The sequence below is a fragment of the Vicia villosa genome, linkage group LG4 (genome assembly GCF_029867415.1).
Source record: "Vicia villosa cultivar HV-30 ecotype Madison, WI linkage group LG4, Vvil1.0, whole genome shotgun sequence".
Taxonomy (NCBI): Eukaryota; Viridiplantae; Streptophyta; class Magnoliopsida; order Fabales; family Fabaceae; genus Vicia; species Vicia villosa.
Genome location: NC_081183.1, coordinates 68465396 through 68482673, shown reverse-complemented (window position 1 = coordinate 68482673; position 17278 = coordinate 68465396). Strand labels below are relative to the sequence as shown.

The window sequence follows — 17278 nt, the reverse complement described above, 5'->3', positions numbered from 1 at the left end:
TATGTTGCAATTTTGGGTATTTGATGATTTGTTGGAATGTGATGATATAAATGTGATAAGTTGTGTGCAATTGATCATCTATATGTATTAGATTGTTATGTTTGTTGTGAGTAAACCATTGATAGTGAAATAATGGGTTTTGTTATAGAATTGGAAAATAATGGAATAGAAATATAATAGTTGAATTGAAATTAATATAGTTTAATTATTAATTGGATAGTTAAATTATTAGTTGAATTGATTCCAATAAGTCTATGTGATTGGAATATACTTGGACTTGGACCAATTATTCGGTTTATCGGTAAATTACGGTATTTTGAGAAATTGTTTGTAATTGTGTTTTGGCTTGAATATGTATGTTGAGAAATATATATTGTCATGCCAATGATGTTGTTTTGATATTGATTCTTTATGGTTAGTTGGTTAGCATTAATTCTAATGACTAATTGCTTGATGTTGAAAATGTGTGTTCATGTATAATTGACAAAAATGAGAATTAACATGAGATAGTATGATTACTAGTGTTAATTGGATTGTGTGAATCGTAATTGATTAATTGGCCTCTCATATGTGAATGATGTGTGTGTGTTGTGAATGTTGTGTACAATTGGTGGATAATTCATAGAGTTGAATTATTGTGATATGTGGAAAGTTAAGATGGTAGAGATGATCTTAATTGCATATATTTGTGAGATTGTACATACATTCATATCATAGTGTGCCTTGAAACATAGGTGGAATTGCTTTGAAACACAAGCGTGGCTTGGATTCTAGAGTGAATCGGAAAGCGGTAAACTATATGTTTACATTTGGTGGCTTTGGTCTTGTCCGGATCTAAAGCGTGGCTAGATTCTATATGAATCGGAAGCGGTGGAACTTTGGGTCCATATTGGGTACCACATGCATAGAGTCACATGTCTTGCATTGAGTTACATTGGAGTTATGTGATGTTTGAATATATGTAATTATGTGATTAGGTGATTGTTATGTGTGCATGAGATGTGATAATTAAATTTGGTGATGTTTGATACATGATTTTGGTGATATATGTAAATGAAACGTATATGATGCGAATGCAAATATATATATATATATATATATATATATATATATATATATATATGTATATATTAATGATATATGTATATATGTGGAATATATGAACCATGTTTTGCTATTGTTGATAGTTGTATTAATTTACGTTGTGATTATGAAGTATATGTTATTATGTGCTTGAATGACATACTTGTAAACTTGAATACATTGTTATAGTTGATAGTTAACATTATTGTTGTGATGCAAATTGCTTATATTGAGAAGTGGTGAATTGTGTATGATTTTATCTTTGCTATATGTATTATCATACTTTCCTTTATAATGTTTGATATCTCACCCCTTCTGCTGATGTTTCCCCTACCATGAGAAATGGGCAGGTACTCAAGTATAACTGTGGATGTTTGTAGATTCATCGTGTCTGGTTGGTGTGTCCTCTGATACGTAGCACTCGGGGGTTGTCTATATTGTTGTTTCTATGTTGTTCATGTTTTAGTTGTTGAGTTCCAAATTGGATAATGAGAAGTACTATGATGTTTGAAGTTGTTTCCGATTAAATAAGATGATTTGTTTATAAATTCGAATGTTATGATTCCGCTGCATATTAAAATGAAGTTGGTTTGTCTAAGAGCTGTTATAAGTTGTTTTGTGCTTCTCTGAGATTAAAGTGCTATGTATCTGTTTATGAGTTGTTTATAGGAAGTAAATGTGATATCCCAAATGCTTGTTGATAGTTTTTAAAATACTCTGATTTCTCGCATGATATTTTTGGGTAGAATTTGGGGTGTTACAGGTTGCACCACCGCGCGAGCAACCGGAGAAGACCACCGGAGGTTTCTCCGGCGCACGTGCTTGTTTTCTCTTTCTGTTATCCCATTGCGCGCGTGGCACTTCACCATTGGTTTAGTTCCCATTCTTCTGCATTTTGTATTTGCTCATATGATTGGAACGTGGCGTGTAGCTTTGGGATTGGCTCAAGCTTTACTTTTTGTCCTTTAGTCACTTAAGTGATTAATGCACCAATTGATTTCCATAGTAAAGAGAACCTGGTCACGTTACACTTTATTCCACATACCAGTAGAAAATAAAAACAAAAGAATGAAATAAAAATGACATGCTGTTTTAATTTCGAAATAAAATGCTAACAAAAATAGAGTGGTGATGTAGTTGGGCCACGAGTTGAACTGGGCCCTGGTAGTGTTTTCTGAGCGTACCCTTCCATTGCTAATGCACACGCGGTTCATTGAATTTGGGCCTAGTGTTTTTCTTTTAACACCTCCGGTTTTAGGCCCAGTTTCCGCTTATAACTAATTTCTGTTCTTATTAAGACTGCTATTACACCCTCTGGCTCGCTAGTACGTTAAGTTTGTTTTAATTTTGTTTCTTCAAGTTTTTTGCCCCATTAAATCAGTTTCTTTCCAAATAAATGTGACAAAATTTTTTCATCCCAATTAGAATTTTTAGAAATTTCATTTTCTTTTAATTGAATCTTTTAATTGTTGTTTCCTTGATTTTTGACTGGTTGTTAAACCATAAAAAAAAATAATAAATAGTTTTAGTTTAATTCTCAAAAATAGTTTTTAAACATGAATAAAAATGCCATTGCTTGTAAATATTTTCATAAATAGTTTAGATCTTAATTCTCTTCCTTTTGTGAATATTTTCTTATATTGTGAAATACCAAAAACAACTTTTCCCATTCTATTAGGAATTAGAATTAGAACAACAATGACTCTAGACTTAGAAATTAGGCTAGTCCCCCCACTTTCTCATTCCTTTTTCTTTACAACCATAAAACATCTAAACATACTTGAATAAAAATCCCCATAAAAAATACAAAGAAAACACTTAAAACACTAATAATCAAAGTGAAAAATCTTAAAAAGGGAATGGAAGCTTGAACGTCCCTTACTTAAGGGAATGTTCGAGTGCTTGGATTTCCCTTGCTTAAGGGTCCCATTCAGGCGTAAGTTCCCAACTTCTAAAAAGCACCAACCAAAGAGTAACTCGAGTTTCCCTTGCTTAAGGGATTTCCTCGAAACACTCAAACTCTCTCTTCTCTCTTTTTCTTAAGGGCACCGTTATCTCCGCTCCATTGCATCCTAGGCTGTCCCCTTGTGCAAGAGCGCGAGCGTTAACTCCACCCAACTAAAAAAACACAAAAACAAACAGAAAATAGTGAGCCGAACTACGGCGCTCTGATTCCTGAAAAGGATACGTATGCATCAAGTCGCGGGGCTTGAACGAGCACATTTGTAAATAATTCCTTCTTTTCCCCGTATTTCTTTTGCATGCATTCACATTTAGGTTTAAACATAGAGACACCCTTTAGATATAAACAAACATAGGTGGATACCATCGAGTACGATGGGCGCGAGGGGTGCTAATACCTTACCCTTGCGCAACCGACTCCCGTACCTTGATTCTCTGGTCGCAAGACTCTGTTCCTTCCTTTGCTAGGTTTTCTGATATTCCTTTCCCTTATGGGATAAATATATTGGTGGCGACTCTGTTCATTTTTCGCGAGCGTGCGACAACGATGTCCGTCGACCACTCTTTAACTTCTGATTCCGGTAAGATCAGTAATGTTTCTAAATAGTTATGTGATTTCAAGACACTTATATGATGAGCATGAAATTATGATAACTAATATGGTGACAAACATTTTCAACAATAATATAAAACCAGTATGAATTTCGCTCGCAGAAGCAACTTAAAGGCGACGACTATAATCTCCATCAAATGGAAACCTCCAGAGCAGGGATGGCTCACTCTCAACATAGACAAAGAAATTTGGAAAGATAGATCTAGTTGAAGAGAAGTAATTTGTGACAACAATGGAAGATAGATATTGGAATTTTCCAAAGCATTTGAATATAAATCATACAGTAGTAATCAATTTCAAATGAAGTAATACACAAAAATCGACTTAAGCAATTTGTTGAACACTTTGTATGCAATCAATTAAACCAGATTTTTCTTTGAATTTTGTTCATATGAGAAACCAATTACAATTGATGACATAGATTGTAATCAACTCAACAAAATTGTTTAAAGTATTAGACAAAGAAATAATCTCTATGTATCAATCGCACAATCAACAATTTAACAATTTGCACGTAAACGTAGAAGAGAGAAAGAGAGAGAGAGAGAGAGAGAGAGAGAGAGAAAGAGAAGGATTTGTCTTGCTATGAGTACGTCTGCCCCCAAATCCAAGAGAAAAAGTAGCAATCCAACCCTCCAAATTCTATGGTTGATGTTGATTCTAACTTATTATGTCCCTTTGATCTTGAGCTTGATCAAATAACCTGATACTTTCAATTTGATCCTCCGATTACCGCTACTATTTTGACAGAATCCACGTTCTTCAAAGTCTTAGCTCGTCTGAATCCAAATTTTGAACGTATCGTGACCCAAGACTACCAAAGTGATCCTCCGGTTACCGTTACTCCTCTGACAGAACACATGTTCTTGAAAGCTTTCACTCGTCTGAATCCAAATTGCACAATCTTGTGAAAAACTTTCAAATCAATCCTTGATCTTGGAAGAAAACCCCAAATGAATTTATCTTGAAACCCCTAAAGACTTTTCAACCCAATTGATTACACCAAATCCTAATTAGACCTTATCAAACTATCTTTTAATCACCCAACAAAAATGATTATGTGTAGTTATTGTATATATGCAATGAGAGGAGGAAGACGATAAAAATCTTTGTATATTTTTTGTTTCAATAATGAGAAATGATGGATGAATGACTCTATATATATGTGTGAGTGTGTGAAAGAATAAAACAGGAAAAATAAGGTTGCAAAATAGTAAGACATTTTGAACAATAAGAGTCAACTCATTTGTGGTGGGAGTCGACCCACGAGGCAAGGGAGTCGACCAGTACTGTCTGGGAGTAGACTCCAAGTGGACAGAGAAGTTAAAAAAAATTTGCTTCAATAGGAGTTGACTCATAACACGTGGTAGTCGTTTTTTTCGTGTTATGTATCGACTCTAAATGTCTGGGAGTCGACTCATTTTGGACAGAAATTAAAATTCAAAATAGTTTTCAGTGGGAGTCGACCCACAGCTCGAGGGAGTTAGCTCTTTAGTGTTGTGTGTCGACTCCAAGGCCCCTCTGTATCGACTCCTTTTTGACAGAGAGTTTTTTTTTTTAAAAAGGTTGTTAGTGGGAGCCGACTTCTAACATGAATGGGTCGACTTTAAACATGATTTTTGACAATATTTTTTTTTTGACATTTTAAACTTGTCCAAATACTTTTGATTTGATCTAAAAGTGTCATAAGATGAAAATACAACCTAAACATAGAAATATAAAATCCAATGTACAAATACTACATAGAACTAATTTTGACATCGTTCAAAACATATAAGAGAAGATATTGCACACCACACCAAGGGACATCTCAATCATTGTTAATGGAAATTCTCAGCCTCAAATATAAACTCTCAAATTTTCTCTCTCCCACTCCCTCTCTGCATTCAATTCCTCCATTTTTACCGACCTAATTTTCCAACTTCTAACAAATGATAGTACTTAAGTATGTTTCTTCTTCCGAGATCTATTTCATTCCAAAGTTGTACTTCTATTCTCTCTCCTTAATATCTCTTTCTACCTCACTCTAGATTGCCGTTTGAATCTTGGAATTTCGACTAAAAATAAGTCTAAAATATTAATTGAATTTGCTATCTCAATTTCCATGACCATGTGCACTTTTAAAGTCTTTTCATTTCTTCACAACTACTAGTCAAACTGCCACAGCTATCAGATTTCACCTACTAAATTCTAACCCAATAAAAGACAAATGTGTACACGTAGTATGTTCCACAACTTTTGGTTACAAACGTTAAGATTGCTGTCTTGTGATCACAAGTTCAAAACTTCCTTAAAACAGTCTTTTCACTTGCCAATGTTAATTGCCGGTTCAGAAACATAAAAAACTGTTTTATATCTTGGCCCGCCCCAGATTATGGTTCCAAATCGTTATCTAAAACTCAGCTAAAACCAAGGAATCAAGTTAGAAGTAGTGGCAAAAGAGCTTTTGGAGTAAGCAGTTAGAAGATGGTGGGTGGTGGTAGAAGTAGGAGAAAGAGGAAGCAGTCAAGCAGAATCCATGCATTCTCAATTGGGAAAGCTTCATTCAAAGGTGAACATTCACTCATAGGAGGACCGGGCTTCTCAACAATAGTTTACTGCAAAGAACCAGAAAGTGGTAGTGATATTGTGAATTATGGTGACAATTATGTCAGAACTACTAAATATACAGCCTTCACTTTCATTCCCAAATCCTTGTTTGAGCAATTTAGAAGGGTTGCCAATTTTTACTTCCTTGTTTGTGCAATCTTGTCTTTTTTTCCTGTCTCTCCTTACTCAGCTGTTAGCAATGTTGTTCCTCTTGTCGTTGTTGTTGCTGCTACAATTGGGAAAGAGGCTGTTGAGGATTGGAGACGATTGAAGCTGGTAATCAATGTTCTTCAATTATTGTTTATGCTGTTCTTTTCTCTCAACTTTGTGCAAATTGAATATTGTAGGAAAGGGTGCAAAGATAACAGTAGAGCTGTATTGGTGTTATTAATTACTGTTTATTCTTAGGTATCTAATATTATCTTATGATTAATTAAATCAGGATATTGAAATGAATAACAGAAAGGTTAAAGTCCATAATGGAGAGGGTGTTTTCGACTACTCTAAATGGCGTGATTTGAAGGTTGGAGACATAGTGAAAGTAGAAAAAGATGAATTTTTCCCTGCTGATCTTATCCTAATATCATCAAGCTATGAAGATGCTATCTGCTACGTTGAGACCGTGAATCTTGATGGAGAAACAAATCTTAAACTCAAACAAGCACTGGAAGAAACTTCCAAGTTTCAAGAAGACTCTACATTCCAAAATTTCACAGCTATTATCAAATGTGAGGATCCAAATGCATATCTATACTCATTCATAGGCAATATAATGATTGAAGATCAACTATATCCGCTTGCGCCTCAGCAGTTACTGCTTAGGGACTCAAAGCTTAGGAACACAGATTTTATATACGGTGCGGTAATCTTTACCGGCCATGATACGAAGGTTATGCAGAACTCCATGGACCCTCCTTCGAAGAGAAGCAAAGTTGAGAAGCAAATGGATAAGATAATCTACTTTCTGTTCTTAGTTTTGTTTTTTATTTCTTTTATCGGTTCGGTATTCTTTGGCATTGCGACAAGTGAAGATCTTGAAACTGGAGTAATGAAGAGATGCTACCTAAGACCGGATGATACTACAATCTACTACGATCCAAAGAAGGCTCCGGTTGCAGCAATGCTGCATTTCTTGACAGCACTAATGTTGTATAGTTACTTGATTCCAATTTCTTTGTATGTCTCCATTGAAATTGTGAAAGTACTTCAAAGCATGTTTGTCAACCACGATATACACATGTATTACGAGGAAACTAACCAGCCTGCACATGCCCGTACCTCGAATTTAAATGAAGAACTTGGCCAAGTTGATACTATTCTTTCGGATAAAACAGGAACTTTGACTTGCAATTCCATGGAATTTGTCAAGTGTTCGATTGCTGGGATTGCATATGGACAAGGTATTACCGAAGTTGAGAGAGTTCTAGAAAGGAGTAAAGGATTACCATTAAGTCAAGAGTTGACAGAAGATGGAAATGTTGCTGAGATTTCTGAAGCAAAGCCATCCTCCATTAAAGGTTTTAACTTCATGGATGAAAGGATTATGAATGGAAATTGGGTAAAGGAACCTCACGCCAATGTAATCCAGAACTTCTTGCGGTTGTTGGCTGTATGTCATACTGCAATACCTGAAGTTGATGAAGAAAATGGCAATGTTTCATATGAAGCTGAATCACCTGATGAGGCAGCTTTTGTAATTGCAGCTAAAGAGCTTGGATTTGAGTTTAATGAAAGGACTCAAACTACTATTTCTCTGCGCGAGTTCGATTCGATATCAGGCAGGATCATTAGAAGGTTTGGTTTATGTGTCGCGGGCGCCCGTGTGTGTGTGTATATATATATATATATATTTATGATTCTTGGTTTATCTATATCTTAGCATTATATTATGATTAAAAGGTTAATATATGTAACTTTTTCAGGTCCTACAAACTTTTAAATATATTAGAGTTTAGTAGTGCAAGAAAACGGATGTCTGTTATTGTAAGAGATGAAGAAGAGAAACTACTACTTCTTAGCAAAGGCGCTGACAGGTTTTTAATTTTGTTCATTATTTATTGTCCATGGCAATCTTAAATAGACTTCATGATTACAATTTCCTACTGGCTTCGGTTGTTGATAATATTGAACTGTTTCTATTTTGTGTTTATCAACATCAGTGTCATGTTTGAACGACTTGCAAAGAATGGAAGGGAGTTTGAGAAAAAGACTAAGCAGCACATAAACGAATATGCGGATGCAGGTTTGAGGACCTTGATACTGGCCTATCGTGAACTTGATGAAGAAGAGTACACTCTTTTTAATAAAGAATTGATGGAAGCCAAGAGCTTAGTAAGTGAAGATCGGGAGCAGATTGTGGAGGATGTATCAGAAAAGATTGAAAAGGATTTAATTCTTCTGGGTGCTACTGCAGTTGAAGACAAACTTCAAAACGGGGTATGTTACAACTAGTGATTTTCTTTCTTTCTCTACAGGGAAACTAATACTGCTTTTAATGTTTTTGAAGTTAATAATTGTGTACTTTAAAATTAACTATGCCCTATGCTGTCCTATGAACCTGAAACAGTTCTTATCTACTATCTATTCATTAATAATAGATTGACCAAATTGCCTAAATTACCCTTTCACCAAAATTTATTTGCACTAATAAAAGGTCATTTTTGTAACTAACAAATTAAGTATTCACTCTTTCAACTTTATTGAATGAATGCCCCAAGTGTTAGTTTTTCATTGGTCCGAATTAAATAACATTCTCCCTACAACTTTATTGCATGAATGATGACATCACATGTAAGCCATGGATGATGAAAGTCATATTTAAATTTCTTTTACATTTCATTTTCCCACACTTTCTTACTTTCATTTTAATTTTTCTCAATTTATTTATTATCACAAAAAATATTAATAATCTATTTTTAAATTTTAATCTTACTAAAATTTTCAAATTTCTTTCACATTTCATTTTTCCATATTTTCTTTTTAATTTTTCTACATTTATCTATTATCGCAAAAAATATTAATAATCGATCATTTAATTATTATTCCCAAAAATATTTAATTATTTCACGGGCCACTATCAACTCAATATTTAATTTTTTTTTAATCAATCATTACACATTTTCTCTATCTTAATTAAAATTTCAAATTTCTCACATTTTTTCACACTTTCTTACTTTCATTTTAATTTTTTTCTTTATTTATTTATTTATTTATTATCTCACGGGTCACTATCAACATAATGTCTATTTTATTTTAATCAATCATTGTCTTTATTTGAGAGATAATATCTTTATTTTTATTTTTTTCTCCATCTCACAATTTTTTATCATTATTTAATACAATTAAATTTCCATGATTATTGTTTATTTTAAATTTGTTTTTAAATATATTTTATATCGCATCAAATTATTTTTTTATTTCACGGGTCATTATCAACATAGTAGCTATTTTATTTTAATCAACAATTACTATTAATTGAGAGATAATTTTTATTTTTAAATGTTAATATTTCATTTTTGTTATCTCCATCTTATAGTATTTTTTTTATATGATTATTTAATATAATTGAATTTATATGATCATTTTTCATTTATAATTAAACCATAGTGATCTATAACATTTTCTTTTAATTGTTGTTGGACCGTCAATTATTAAATTACCTGATCCAATTTTGCTATTGTGTTCTTAACCTATCTTAAACATTTTTTTGTGGATCATTGTTTTCTATATAATTATTGTTAAATTTACAATTAAGTAAATTATTTCATATTTTTCATTTATATTTAAAATTTTACATTTGCATTTGTTAAAATTTTATTTTTTTTTCTGCAACTCACATGTCCTTTTATTACACACAAAATTAGCACATGAATACGATAATAATGTTTAATCTTAAGGGCCACTTTCAATACAGTGCCTATTTTATTTTAAACAATAATAACTTTTATTTGAAAACTAAAGTATTTATTTTCAAATTTCAAAACGATTCCTATGGATATTGGGTTTTCAAAGAATTGGGAGTATAACAGAGCAATCAATAAAACTCTAACTCTATTCAAGTAAAACAATTCCTTTTAATTATGCATATTACTTATAATTCCTTTTATTTATATTATTCATATCATTACAAAAATACTACACCTGAAAAAAAAATCACCCGTGCGAAAGCACGGGTCTCTGACTAGTTTGTATATTAAAATCGCATTTGTGCCATACATCTCCAAGGTTCAAAGACTGCACGATGCTTATATATGCTCCGTTTTGAGCTAGTTTTGTGAGTGAGATCCAAGTTTATTTAGCATGATATTCGAGTTTGATTTTGCTACGGATGTTAGAATTGCACCTATGCCTACACTGTGCATGGGGGAGATGGACTTGCTACAGCTGCTGTACGCTGTATCTAAAACTGGGCATGAGGGCGAGTATTGAAGTTGCACTTTTGTCACACATTGGCACCCTCGTCGTTTGAGCTTTCTTTTTGAAATTTGATCCACGTCTATTTAACACTTTTCAATCCCTTTTTGGCATATAGGTTCCTGAATGTATTGACAAGCTAGCACAGGCAGGAATAAAGTTATGGGTTTTGACTGGTGATAAAATGGAGACAGCAATCAATGTCGGGTGAGTTCAAACTGTTTTTGAAATTCTTTTTCATAATAATATGAAGTCATTGATATGATGATTTATGCGTGACCACAGGTTTGCTTGTAGTTTACTTCGGCAAGGAATGAAGCAAATTATCATTAGTTCAGACACTCCAGAAACCAAATCTCTTGAGAAAATGGAAAACAAGTCTGGTGCTGATGTGGTAAATCCAAAAATAATTTTATATATTAGAATGGATGACTTGACTAAATCATATGAACATAAATGTAGTGATTGTTTTCCCATGGAGCTTTGGCCTATTGGATGTGTGATTGTGATGGAAGTTAATTGATTCTGCAGGCAATTAAGAAAAGTGTTCTTTTTCAATTAATGGAAGGAAAGGAATTACTCGGTGCATCAATTGAAAACCCTGAGGCATTAGCTCTAATAATTGATGGGAAGTCTCTGAGATATGCACTAGAAGATGATGTGAAGGACTTGTTTCTTGCACTTGCAGTTGGTTGCGCATCTGTTATATGCTGTCGTTCTTCTCCGAAGCAAAAAGCACTTGTATACTTTCCTTGTGACTTTATATGTGTTTGTTCCCTTTGTTTCTTCCTATAATGGTGATTTGAACATGTTTGTTTCTATTACAATGATGCAGGTTACTAGATTAGTAAAGATTAAAACAGGTTGTACTACTCTTGCAATTGGTGATGGTGCAAATGATGTTGGAATGCTCCAAGAAGCAGATATTGGGATTGGTATAAGTGGTGTTGAAGGAATGCAGGCAGTTATGTCTAGTGATATTGCAATTGCTCAATTCCGGTATCTAGAGCGTTTACTTCTCGTGCATGGACATTGGTGTTACAGAAGAATCTCATTAATGGTAACAATCTTAATTTTTAGAAGTATTACATTTGAAAACAAGCTTCTTCATATATGACAATTATTTTTCTGTCACAATTGAAGTTAAACCGGCGATTCTTCTTCTATGTTACTCTCAGTGCACATTCCTTTAAGTAATAAAACTACGTGTTGAACTCTTTTCTATTCCGCAGATCTGTTACTTCTTTTACAAGAATATTGCCTTTGGCTTTACTCTATTCTTGTACGAGATTTATGCCTCATTCTCCGGGCAAGTTGCATATAATGATTGGTTCCTGTCACTATATAATGTATTCTTCACTTCCCTTCCTGTAATTGCCTTGGGAGTATTTGACCAAGATGTCTCTGCTAGATTATGCCTTAAGGTATCCCTTTCCGGTCCTTTTAATCACAACTTTGATCCCTTATTTTCACTCGTCATAAACCACTCAATTATCATAATCTCATGACATCTTTCATTCTGTATTCATATTTCAGTTTCCTTTATTATATCAAGAAAGTGTACAAAATGTTCTCTTTAGCTGGAAAAGGATTCTTGGTTGGACATTTAATGGAGTAATGAGTGCAACCATAATATTTTTCTTTTGCATTAATGCAATGGAGAATCAAGCATTCCGAAAAGGAGGCGAAGTAGTTGGACTTGAAGTTCTTGGTGCAACCATGTACACTTGTGTTGTTTGGGTGGTAAATTTTCAAATGGCATTAGCCATAACTTACTTCACTTACATACAACATATATTCATTTGGGGTGGCATTCTTTTTTGGTATATTTTCCTTTTAACATATGGAACTATTAACCCTTCTTTATCAACCACTGCTTATAAAGTTCTTATTGAAGCTTGTGCACCTGCTCCATCTTATTGGCTCATCACTCTCCTTGTTCTTGTTGCTTCACTCCTTCCATATCTTGTATACGCTTCAATCCAAATGCAGTTCTTTCCTATGTTTCATCAAATGATAAAGTGGATGTCCGGTGACGGACATGCAACTGATAATGTACGGCAGCGATCAATACGACATGCAACATTCGGGTTCACGGCTCGTTTCAAAGCATCCAAGTCTTCTCATGTATGAAAAAATCATTGAAACACAATATGTTTTGTTTTTATGTGAACATTTGAGTAATTCTTTTGTAGGTAAAGAGTTTTTAAAATTGTATCCAGTTGTTGAGATACCCTTTCCGATAAAATAAGTGCCATATGTACTGTGATATATATTTGTTGTGGGAAAATGTTGGATTGTTATATTAACCGATTGGTTTTTGCAAATTGACTTATAATTTGGGAAGGAGAGAATACTATTTTAGAATGGCCAATGCTATTAATTCAGAATTGTTTCTCTTTACCAATTAATATTTGAGTTTCCTTACAAAGAGATGCATTACAAGATAAAATGGTTGCTTCAAATGCAAGTAACCATTGAGAGATAACGTGTGAACCAAGGTATAACACTGGAAGCATACCTAACTTGTTCTAACTATGTAACTAAGTGTTTTAAGTTTGTTATGACAGTTGAGAATTAGTTGTAAGTTGTGCTATGATATAGGTGCTAGACTACTATAGTTATAAGTATGCTCACTAACTTGTGATATAAGTATCACTATATTCTTTGATTACAAGTTGATGGGTTCTTTATATGAATATATGGATGAACAGTGAATGTATGAATAGAATTGTAAAAGAATTCGTAATTGTATTATTGCGGATGAACAATTACAGAGATATAACAATGATGAAAATAACAAACTGATACAGATTATCTATCAGCCCCTAAGCACGCCGTGTTTCCCTCACCAAGATGGCGATCCTTAATCCTAATAGAATACCTAGATACCTTATTCCCTTCCTTTCCTTCCTATTTTATAGTAGAAAACTCGGATAATTATTCTCTCTTCCTTCCCTAATTTATAGTAACAAACTCAGATATTTATCCTCTCTCTTCCTTCCCTATTTTATAGTAACAAGTCAGGCTCACTCTACCATCCCTGTTTCGATCAATTTCCACCTCTATAGGAACCGACTGGTCCTCAAGTCCAAATTCAGGAAACTGACCACACAGAAAGTCATTGTCTTCCCATGTTACATCATCAATAGACTTATTCTTCCATTGGATCAAACTCTGGTGAACTGCAGTACCCTCCTTCATAGAAATCCTTGAGCCCAACACCATTTGGATACACATATGCAACTTCTGAAACCTATAATTCTCTAGGTGATTCCCTTTGTCCTTGCAATACCACTACTCTCCATGCCAGAACTGCATAGTCAAGGTCTTCTAGTCCATCACCACTTGACCTAGTGTAGACAGCCAAGACACTCCGAGGACCACATCCAGACCTCCCAACTCAAGAACCATAGCATCCACAGTCGCCACACACGATCCCAGGTTAATTATGACCCCTTTACACACTCCCAGTGAAGTAACCTAATGTCCATCACCCAACTTGATGTTCCTAGCAGCAATAGGAATGACTTCTAGACCTAAGGCAGTTGTAACCTTAGGGGAAATAAAATTGTGGCTAGCACCACTATCCACGAGCACCGCAACATCCATATTCATCAACTTCCCTTCAATCAGCATGGTATGAAACTCTCCCATGCTCCCCATAACTCCAATAAGCTTATACTCCACCTCTTTTTCTTCCTCAACATCAGAAGTAAGAGCCTCCATAACAACGGTTTCCCCCTTCTTCATTCACACATTCTCCTTCCCCCAAAATCAACACTCTCATGGACTTCTCTGGTCATTTATGAAATGTTGGATGGAACTTACCACCACACTTAAAACACAACCCCTTAGCTCTTCTTTCAGCCATCTCATCATTCGAAATGTTGCGAACCCCTTCCCATTTATGTGAGGAATTCAATTGATGACCACCTTCTGTTTTCTGTCTCGTTGAAAGCATTGAAGATGTGGGATGTTGGGGTAGAATCCACTAAACCCGTTTTTTGAGTCGGGTTGGACCAACCCGGATTTGAGGACTTATGGGAATTAAAAATGGAATTGGGCCCATATCATGTATTTTCTAACAGCCCAGTCCAATCACCACGATTTCCATGCTCATCTCATGGCTTCTTCGTATACCTCATTTCTCCATCATCGTCTTCCTTATTTAATTCATCTTCGACATCTTTTGCTACCCTCATCATTTGCATCCTCGTCCTCGGATTCAACGTACGCACTCGTCTTCGAATAGGGGGTTTAACCCACTCATAAAATAGCCCAAATATTGCTCCTCCGGTAGCCTCCCCACCTGTGCGATAATAACTCAAAGGCTTCAACAAACTCATCCACACCATCGGTTTGCCGTAAGGTTGATAGCTCTTAAAACGGATTCTCTAGCCTTGGACCGCCATAACACGCAATCAGAGATTTCTTTAGCTTCTCCCATGAAAGGTTATCATCTGTTTTTAGCAAAAAATTAAACCAATGGATGGTAGATCCTTCCACGCTCAATCGAGATAGTTTCACACGCATCTCATCCTATGTATTCTGCACATCAAAATAAATCTCAGCTCGCGTTATCCAAGCCACCGGGTCACCACCAGTAAACAATGGAAGCTTCACCTTCTTCCCGATAAGACATGATTCGCTTTGTGATGAATCATAATATGTCTCAGCCTCTTACGTTACTCCTTTCTTAGCAATCTGTTTGCTTAATTCAGTTAACACTACACTCTGTTGTTGCATCTTCAAAGCCAGCTCCTGCAGAGTCGTAGTTACCGTCTGCATCTGTGTCTCCAAAGCTTCAATCCGGTCACCCATGTTAGGTTTCCTTGGCATCAACAATCTTTGTCAGGTGTGATTTTTTTGTTTGTTTTTTTGACTCGGCAGGTCGGACCAATTGATGGGTTCTTATATGAATATATGGATGAATAGTGAATGTATGAATAGAATAGTAAAAGAATTCGTAATTGTATTATTGCGGATGAAAAGTTATAGAGATATAACGATGATGAAAATAACAAACTGATAGAGAATATCTATCAGCCCATAAGCACACCGTGCTTCCCTCACCAAGATGGTGATCCTTAATCCTAATAGAATACCTAGATACCTTATTCCATCCCTTTCTTTCCTATTTTATAGTCACAAACTCAAATAATTATTCTCTCTTCCTTCCCTATTTTATAGTAACAAACTCATTAATTATAGTAACAAACTCAGATATTTATTCTCTCTCTTCCTTCCCTATTTTATAGTAACAAGTCAAGCCCACTCTGCCATCCACGTTTCTATCACAAGTTAACGAAAGTTTCCATTTCCTAACTGTTTTTTCAAGTTTATAATAAGGTATCAATAACCATGAAAAGGTGGTTAGAGTTTTTCACTTCATTTTTCTCAATTTGCTGTTGAGCTTTTCGGTTTCTTCTTCATTATTTACGAATTTAGCAACTACGTTTTTTGATCTTTCTTGACTCATTCATGAAAAACTTGTTGTTCTTAATTTCTTCTTTTCTCGTGTTCATCATCAATTCTTTTTTCTATGGGTTAGTGTGACACCCTAAACCCTAATAAATGTTTTTTCTTTATAATATAACATACTTTGCGAAATAAGTAATTATAAAATCAAAAGAGTATCACATTAACATAGATAATATGGAAATTTCTCATAAATGAGTACTTTGATCTAAACATAACATTGTTAGCTGAAGATTTCGTTTTATGTTGTTTATCCTTCGAAGGAGTTGAGAATCGAAGGAAAGATGGTTACTGATGGCCATCCCTTAAAAAGTAAAAGAATGGCTACTGATGGTCATGCTTCGAAAAATAAAGACTTCTAAGTTCGATGAAGATAAGTGAACGCTGAAAGATTAATGAAAGCATATGTCTTCGGGACTTAGACAAAATTCATAGAATATGTATTCAAGTATTACTACTTAGCGTGTTTTTAGTAGTGTTTGTTTAATACACTGCCACGCGTCGAAGATGGACTCAGGCGGGAAGATTTGAAATTCGAAGACGGTTTCGTAACCGTTCAACAACAGATGGCTTCGCTGGAAGTTCTGATGAGAAACGTGGCAGCAGATTAGTATAGGACCGTTAAGGTCGAAACTAGTATAAATAGGAGTCTTAGTGTTAGGATTCTGTGTGTTCATTTTGTACAAATCACTCACATATTTACTCAAGTATCAAGCGTTAAGAGAAAGAGTTCGCTGAGAAAATGTACGTATGACACCACCATCTTAATACATGTGTATTATCTTTTTGTCTTTATCTTTCAGAATTACTGCATTTCGTTTACTTCTTGCCATTTACGTTTCTGCATCTTTACTTTAACGTCATTTACTTTCGAATTACTTTCATGCTATTTACTTTCAAAGTCTTTTATATTTCTGCAATTTAAGATTCTTTACGTTTCAATTGTCCATTTAATTTTTTATGTCATGTCACTTCGTTGAAGTCACATTTATATGTAACAAAGTGATTGTCAAGACTATTTGTTCTGTTAATCGAACAACGCTTATTGAAGAAGACAAATAATGAATATGGTTCGAACAAACATTGATAACAATCTTCTTGACTATGTGTCCTAGGATCAATCTAGTCGATCCTGCA

The 17278-nt window shown here is 34.6% G+C and overlaps 1 protein-coding gene across 1 annotated transcript; it reads left to right on the top strand.

The window, feature by feature from the left end:
- The first annotated feature begins 5473 nt into the window (after window positions 1–5473).
- Window positions 5474–12969, top strand: LOC131594878 (putative phospholipid-transporting ATPase 9). Its single transcript, XM_058867082.1, has 10 exons — window positions 5474–6523; window positions 6690–8041; window positions 8170–8280; window positions 8407–8683; window positions 10779–10867; window positions 10946–11054; window positions 11192–11401; window positions 11496–11720; window positions 11893–12084; window positions 12197–12969. Exons 1-10 carry the CDS (start codon window positions 6125–6127, stop codon window positions 12791–12793), a joined length of 3561 nt encoding a protein of 1186 aa, XP_058723065.1. The 5' UTR covers window positions 5474–6124; the 3' UTR covers window positions 12794–12969.
- Window positions 12970–17278: the final 4309 nt, after the last annotated feature.

Bases quoted from the DNA above. Each gene is read 5' to 3' on its own strand.
- LOC131594878 (XM_058867082.1), top strand. From the start codon at position 6,125: ATGGTGGGTGGTGGTAGAAGTAGGAGAAAGAGGAAGCAGTCAAGCAGA. The intron at 11,055-11,191 runs GTAAATCCAAAA...TTGATTCTGCAG, and splicing joins ACAAGTCTGGTGCTGATGTG to GCAATTAAGAAAAGTGTTCT. The intron at 11,721-11,892 runs GTAACAATCTTA...TCTATTCCGCAG, and splicing joins ACAGAAGAATCTCATTAATG to ATCTGTTACTTCTTTTACAA.